At 35.3% G+C, this 7,822-nt stretch overlaps 1 protein-coding gene across 1 annotated transcript; it reads left to right on the top strand.

The window, feature by feature from the left end:
• Window positions 1-2,132: 2,132 nt before the first annotated feature.
• On the top strand, window positions 2,133-5,251 carry LOC109159777. Its single transcript, XM_019307890.1, has 4 exons — window positions 2,133-2,566; window positions 2,694-3,734; window positions 3,933-4,131; window positions 4,652-5,251. Exons 1-4 carry the CDS (start codon window positions 2,133-2,135, stop codon window positions 5,249-5,251), a joined length of 2,274 nt encoding a protein of 757 aa, XP_019163435.1.
• Window positions 5,252-7,822: the final 2,571 nt, after the last annotated feature.

The raw sequence follows: 7,822 nt of genomic DNA, 5'->3' as shown, positions 1-7,822 counted from the left end.
TTTCTTTTTTCTTTTTAAGTGTATGTAATTTATTCTGTCATGTCAAAAATAAGTTGGATGTTATGAACCTTATGTCAAAAAAATAAAAATTAAAGTACTATATTCAAAAGAAAATTAATTAGGAAATATTTTAATATCTTAAAATACTATCGATATTCGATACGCCACTTGTATTTAAAAAAATTACCAGATTCCAGTATATAGTATTTTAAAATGTTAAAATCCTAACAATTATAGCATTTTTTAATTAATTCTTCTACTAATATGGTGATCTAATTACTTCTTCCCCTAATTAATTAGAAATCCCAGTTAAAACGATCATTTGAATGCACAAGCGTTATAATATAGTGTACAAAATCGTTTCACTTATTGTTTAACTTATTTTCACTTATTGTTTAATTTATTTCCATTTAATGGATTCCAACAACATTAATTATTTAACCACATCTAATGATTTTATTTTTTTAACACTAGTATTTGCGCACGTGCGTTGCACGGAATGAATTTGTTATAATATTTTAAAAATATCTAGATCGATATACAATTGTATAAATTATAACATCGAATATTATGTAATATAATTGAAGAATTGAGTTGCACCGATTATGTTTTCTGATGTTATCAATGCTTGAATTAGTAAATAATTGCCCAAGTAATAGCTAACGTGTAAATATATGCATTCGGTGTTGAAACTTTAGAGATTTTATATATCAGTGTTTAGAATTTGTATTAATTGGGCTAATTAGCTCGTTGTCTAGCAACTCATTTATAAAAATTATTTATACGGAAGATATATTTTCTATGTAAGATATATAGCAATTTTGTCATCTTTGTATATATATATAAAAAAAAAAAACATAATATCAATGGCTTGAATTATACAATATTGAAAATCACTTTGTAGACGACATTGGTAGTAGTAAATGAATTTTATCCTGACTTTTATTGATAGTCATGGCATATGCGAACATCAACGTGAATTGTTTTCGTTAGAACTTGATGAAGGGCGATCTCGTATCAGAAGGGTGAAAGACATTTTCATTGAAGATTTTACTTTTATTAATAGTATAGATATAGATTTGTGTAAATAATAATTAATAAATTATTATTTCCTTATAAAGTTACACAGAATTTCAAATGGATTTTCTCATTTATTAAGCATAATTTGTTTCTTTTATTTTCACAATTATATTGGTTTAATTATTCTCAGAATTTAATAACCATTTTCCATTTGTAAGTACATATTAAATTTAATTTGTGATAAAAATTTATTAGATATTAGATAATTTTCATATAAAATTTTGTTACCAATTAAGCTTTATTACTGCATTCAAAAAAAAAAAAAAAAGCTTTATTACTTTTTTTTACAAATTAATTAATATTTATATTAATTTGGCGGGAATGTTGAAGATGAGGATTTTACTTACATTAAAAGTATAAATTGGTGTAAATAATAATTAATAAATTATTATTTCTTTATAAAATTACGCAAAATTTCAAACGAATTTTCTCATTTGTTACGCAGAATTTGTATCCATTATTTTCACAATTATAATAATTTAATTATTCTCAGAATTTGGTAACCATTTTCCATTTTTATGTACATATTGACTTTAATATGTGGTAACAATCCATTAGATATTAGTTACTTTTCATATAAAATTTTGTTACCAATTAAGCTTTATTAATTGTTTACTAATTAATTAATATTCATATTAATTTGGGCTGAAATATTGTAAAGGAGGATTTTACTTTTATTAAAGTCATTTCACTAAGGAAATTAAAACTAATTAAAGTAAATCTAATCATGCTATATTTATTTAAAACTGTATATTAATTTCATTTTGAAATCATTGGTTCACATATTTGAATTATTTATTTTTTATTTAATTATTCTTGTTGTAAACATAAATGATATTGCACTAATCATCATGAGTACTTTGAGCTGGAACTATCGTGGCTTGGGCAATCCACGCACAGTTCGACAGATTGTGAGCCTAGCGTCCAGTAAGAAACCTGATTTTGTGTTTTTAATGGAGACCAAAGTGCCACGGGTACATGCAGAACGGATCCGTGTTACGCTTGGGTATGAGGGTTTGTTTTATGTTGATAACGATGGATTGAGTAGAGGAATGGCGCTTTTATGGAAAAAGAATAATACGGTAAGACTATTAAGCTACTCGCAGAGTCATATTGATGTGGAAGTAAGCTTGTTTAATAAGTTATGGCGCATGACATGTATCTATGGGATCCCCGAACGAAATAGGCGGGAGGAGACATGGGATTTACTTGGCACTCTGAAGAATAGATCCTTGTTGCCCTGGGTGGTGATAGGGGACTTTAATAATCTCCTATATCACCATGAGAAGAAGGGGAGAAATCCGTATCCTAATAGCCTGTTACGGGGTTTCGGAGATGCTGTGGATGACTGTGGTTTGTTGCAAATGCCAATGAGAGGCCACCAGTTTACGTGGCAAAAGGGAAAGGGGACGCCGAATTGGATAGAGGAAAGGTTGGACAAGGCTCTAATAACGAATGATTGGGGTCTGATGAATGAGAATGCATGGTTGGAGAACATTCAGACCCGGGCCCGGATCACTTGATTCTTTTCCTCAGTATTAATGCGATATGCATGCCAAGGGGAAGGGGGGCGCGGAGATTCAGGTTTGAGATGGCTTGGCTGTTAGATGAAGGGTGCAAAGAAGTAGTAGAAACGGCCTGGCAGGAGGGGAGAACAGAGGGATTGCTGCATTGTCAGCAGTTGTGTGGGGAGAAGTTAATGCGGTGGGGGGAGACCAGTTTCATAAATTCGGAAAACGAATTAAGCAGCTACAACAGAGGCAAGATGCCATACGGAATAGGCGAGATTTTGTGGCACTAGTTGAGTACCAACAGATTGAGAATTCCCTGAAACGAATTGAGACCCAGGAGGATGTGTTCTGGAGACAGCGAGCCAAGCAACACTGGCTACGTGGGGCAGACGCAAACACAAAATTCAATCACAGGTATGCCTCTGCTCGTAGGAAAAAGAATTTTATTTCTAGTACTAAATGTGATGCTGGTAACTGGGTGGAGGGGGATGATATGCATTCCACTATACTAAATTACTTTGAGAATATTTTTGCCTCTAATGGATTGAGCTGTGATGATCCAATATTTGGGGTCCTAACCCCACGAGTCACCTTAGAACAAAATATGATGCTAGACCGCCCTTTTGAAATTGATGAGGTTAAAGAGGCTCTTTTTTCAATGTATCCGGATAAGGCACCGGGCCCGGATGGGTTAAACCCGGGTTTCTACCCGCAGTTTTGGGAGATAGTGGGAGGAGAAGTATCTGGCTTTATAACGAATGCTTTGAATTCCTGTGTATTCCCCGAGGGATTGAATGATACTAACATTGTTTTGATCCCTAAGAAAGAGATGCTTGAGACAGTTGCAGATTTAAGGCCGATTGCATTGAGTAATGTCATTTACAGAGTTATGGCCAAGATGATAGCAAATAGGATGAAAACACTTATGGGAGGATTAATATCAGAATCCCAGAGTGCTTTTATCCCGGGAAGGCTAATCACTGACAACATCTTGGTGGCGGCAGAGGTGGGGCATTATCTGAATAGGAAGCAATGTGGTGTAGTGGGTTGGAGTGCATTGAAGCCAGATATGTCAAAAGCCTATGACAGAATGGAGTGGATCTTTCTAGAAAGGATGCTGACTGTTATGGGTTTTAGTGAGAAGTGGATAAACTCATTATGCTGTGTGTAACGACTGTTAATTATACTATAATGGTCAACAGTATAGCAGGGGTGCGTAAAACCAACCAGGGGTCTCAGGCAAGGAGACCCTCTCTCTCCGTATCTATTTATTATTTGTGCAGAGGCTCTCTCGATGATATTACAGTATGAACAGTTGACAGGCTCTATACATGGATGCAGAGTTGCAAGGGGAGCACCGCCTGTATCACATCTATTTTTTGCGGATGATAGTCTCCTATTTTTTAAAGCAAATGTCCAGGAGGCGGGAGTTATAAGGCAGTGCCTTGCAAGGTATGAGAAATTGTCAGGACAGATGGTGAACTATAATAAATCTAATATATGTTTTAGCAGAAATACCCAGGAGGATGACAGGGCACAGGTAGCGGATTCTCTGGGGGTGGTGCAAGCACCCAATTTTGGGAAATATTTGGGCCTACCTTCCTTTGTGGGGAGAAATAAGAGAGTTGTTTTTTTAATATGTGGAGGAGAAGATCAGGCAACGAATTGGTTCGTGGAGTAAAAAGTTACTTTCTCAGGCTGGTAAGGAAGTATTGTTGAAAAGTGTAGCGCAATCTATGTCTACCTTTTCAATGAGTGTTTTTTTGTTACCTGAGACAGTTTGTCAGTTAATTGAGCGAACTATGAATAAGTATTGGTGGGGGAATGGAAGAGAAAGGGGAATACATTGAAAGGCTTGGGACAGGTTGTGCATACCGAAAAAGTATGGTGGTATGGGTTTTAAAGAGCTAAGGGCTTTTAATCTAGCTATGCTGGGAAAACAGGCATGGCGTTTTCTAACAGACCCAGGAACACTCGCAGCAAAAATCTATAAGGCTGCCAACCAGTTCAGTATGTTCCCCGACTTCTAGTTCGAATGTTAATGGCTCTTGACGCCATAGCTCTCAGATTTGCTCGGGCCACTGCAAGGGAGGAGGTCCTCCTGCGTTGTTCTTCTTCAGAATCCCGGTAATTTGATAAGGTATTATCCTACAACCAGTTTTACTGATGCAACTATTGGTAATTGCCCAAGTTACTGTTGGAGAAGTATAATGGCAGCCCATGCAATGGTGATCTCAGGAGTGCGAAGGAGAATTGGGAATGGACAGACAACTTTAATATGGGGGCATCCGTGGTTACGAGATAATCCTAGCCCATTGATTCAAACAGAAATGCCAGAGCAATTGAGAGAGACACGGGTTGCAGGATTAATTGATTTACAGACTCATACCTGGGATCCATATATTTTATCTGACTTGTTTATTCCTGAGGATGTGGAGCGAATAAATATGATCCCTATTAGTCCTGATTACCGAGGACTATGGTATTGGATGAGTGACCCAAAGGGGACATATACAGTGAAGAATGCCTATAGGCATATTGTGGGTGACTATGAAAATAATCCCGCGTTTTTTGATAAATGGGTTACAATGTGGAAAGTAAAAGTCCCCCCAAATGGAAAACTTTCTTGTGGAGAGCCTTGCCAACAACCATTAACTTGATATTTAAAAGGGTGGAGGTGGACCCAATATGCCCAATGTGTGGTTTAGATCATGAAGATGTGTTACATGCTTTAGTGCTCTGTGAATATTCTAGACTTGTTTGGAATATAACACAATTGCCTATCACTAATATTGTTGCAAAGTCTTTTACAACATGGCTAAAAGGGGCTATGGCGATCTTGACGGAGGAGCAGACCCGGTTGATGGTAGCAATATTATATTATATTTGGAGAGCCCAGAATTCAGCTGTCTGGAAGGGATCAATGACGCGGCCTGCCCAATTAGCCAGAGCAGCAACCGTAACACTTCAGGCGTACGGCGCTGCCCAGGCCCCCCGTACCGAGCCGGCAGCGGCATCGGAGCCATTAACCGAACCAGGGGAGGGCGGTCTACGGTGTTATGTGGACGCGGGTTTCCGACACGACACAGGCGAGGCTACGTACGACATGTTAATAATAGCGCCAGATGGCTCTTTTGTGGCAACAAGGAATGGCAAATTACCGATTTGTTTCTCACCACTTATGGCGGAGGCCCAGGCATACAAGGAAGCACTGTCCTAGTTGCTTGAACGGAACAACACATCAGTAAGTTTACTCATGGATTGCATGGAGTTGACTACAATTATCCGGCACTATCACACGCCGATCCATTCGTACGTTGGGGTCACAATTGACCAATGCAGAACGCTTATGTCTTTATTTAATCGTATTACTTTGGATTACATCTCTAGACAGGTTAATTTACATGCGCATACTTTAGCTTCGTTAGCATTTACACATGATCAAGTTATGTACTGGGATGCTATCCCACCTGACGCTATTTCGGCTTTGATTCATTAATACAATCGCAAGATTGACCTTCAAAAAAATTTATGATATTTATCAAATTGTAATTTTTTTTAAAATATAAAATTCTCTCATGTTTAGGGATTAAAAAATATTTTAAAATTATTTTTTATTAGTAAGTATTTTTATTTTTAAAATATTTTCCAGCAACCCAAACACTCCATTAGTCTCTAATAAAAAACTGAAAAATAAAAGTCATTTCAATAAAAAAAATTAAAACTAATTAAAGTAAATCTAATCATGCTATATTTATTTGTAACTGTATATTAATTTTATTTTGAAATCATTGGTTCACATCTTTGAATTATTTTTTTTTTAACTATTATAAACAGAAATTATGATATTTATCAAATTGTATTTAATATATATATATATATATATATATATATATATATATATATATATATATATATATATATATATATATATATATATATATATATATATATAAAACATTTACACATGTTATGAGGGGTTAAAAAATATTTTAAAATTATTTTTTATTAGTATTTATTTTTATTTTAAAATATTTTCCAGCAATCCAAACACTCCTTTAGCCTCCCATAAAAAATTGATAAAGAAAAGTCATTTCATTAAGAAAATTAAAACTAATTAAAGTAAATCTAAACAGAATTTTGCCAGGGGACTCACTCAAATCATGTTTTGTATTAAGATTCTTAAAATCGTGACTTGTAGTGGGGTCCTTCAAACAGTGTTTTGAAGTTGTAGGCCCCACTTAACCGGTGGTTTGCCCAGAGATCCACTCAAATAGTGTTTTGTATTGAGATTCTTAAAATTATGCTTTGTAGTGGTGGGCCCTACTCCAACGGAGTTTTGCAAAGAACTCACTCAAATCGTGTTTTATATTGAAATCCTTAAAATCATGCTTTGTAGTGGTGGGTCCCACTAGAATGGCTTTTTTTAGGGGACCCACTTAAGTCGTGTTTTGTATTGACATTTTTTAAATCGAGCTTTGTAGCGGTCAGTCCCACTAGCTCAAATGATGTTTTGCCAGGGGATCCACACAATCATGTTTTGTATATATTGAGATTCTTAAAGTTGTGCCCAGTAGTGGTGGGCCCCACTCCATCCGCATTTTGTCTCTGAACCCACTAAAATATATACCCTTATATCACGTTTTGTGAAATGTGTTTTTCTTTTTTTTCAAAAGCTCCGAACGTCGACCTTCCGAAAAAAGAGTGACTGAGAGATAGAAATTAAGAGCATAGCATGGAGTGAGAGGAATACCAGAGATGAATTGGTGGATTTCTTCGAGAGATAAAAAGTTGGTGATGAAATGATGGGTTGCAAGAGAAACGAAGATTTATTTTTTCAATGTAAAAAAACTTAGACAACCTTCCGCGACCCTTCGTTCTTTAAAGAAGAGTTTTAGAAAGTTTTTATTTTTATTTTTATTTTTATATTTACTCTCCATGACACTTTCTCCGAGTTCAATTTTAATTTTTTAAATTCTGTTTTATTTTATTTATTTATTTAAGAAACCGCATCCCATTATTTTAGGAAAAAAAAATTGATTGCGGTTTTTTGTTCATTTATTTACAACAATGTCACCACACAATTTTTTAACAATACACTACCTTTCTTTAAATAAGGGCAATCTAAAGTCACATTTCTTTGCACTTTTTGTACTTATGTTAAATCGTGTTTTTCGTGGGACCGAATCAAGCCTTGTCCTGGTGGGACCACTAAAACTGTGTTCTGCCCA

The sequence above is a fragment of the Ipomoea nil genome, unplaced genomic scaffold, assembly GCF_001879475.1.
Source record: "Ipomoea nil cultivar Tokyo-kokei standard unplaced genomic scaffold, Asagao_1.1 scaffold2845, whole genome shotgun sequence".
NCBI classification, from domain to species: Eukaryota; Viridiplantae; Streptophyta; class Magnoliopsida; order Solanales; family Convolvulaceae; genus Ipomoea; species Ipomoea nil.
The sequence above is the reverse complement of the archived record's forward strand: the minus strand, read 5'-3'. Positions and strand labels throughout refer to the sequence as shown.

What these genes read in the sequence shown, in the direction of transcription:
- LOC109159777 (XM_019307890.1), top strand. Translation starts at nt 2,133, where the DNA reads ATGGCGCTTTTATGGAAAAAGAATAATACGGTAAGACTATTAAGCTAC. An exon ending in CTGATGAATGAGAATGCATG is followed by an intron (nt 2,567 to 2,693) that starts GTTGGAGAACAT and finishes TGTTAGATGAAG; the next exon opens with GGTGCAAAGAAGTAGTAGAA. An exon ending in GTTATGGGTTTTAGTGAGAA is followed by an intron (nt 3,735 to 3,932) that starts GTGGATAAACTC and finishes ACATGGATGCAG; the next exon opens with AGTTGCAAGGGGAGCACCGC.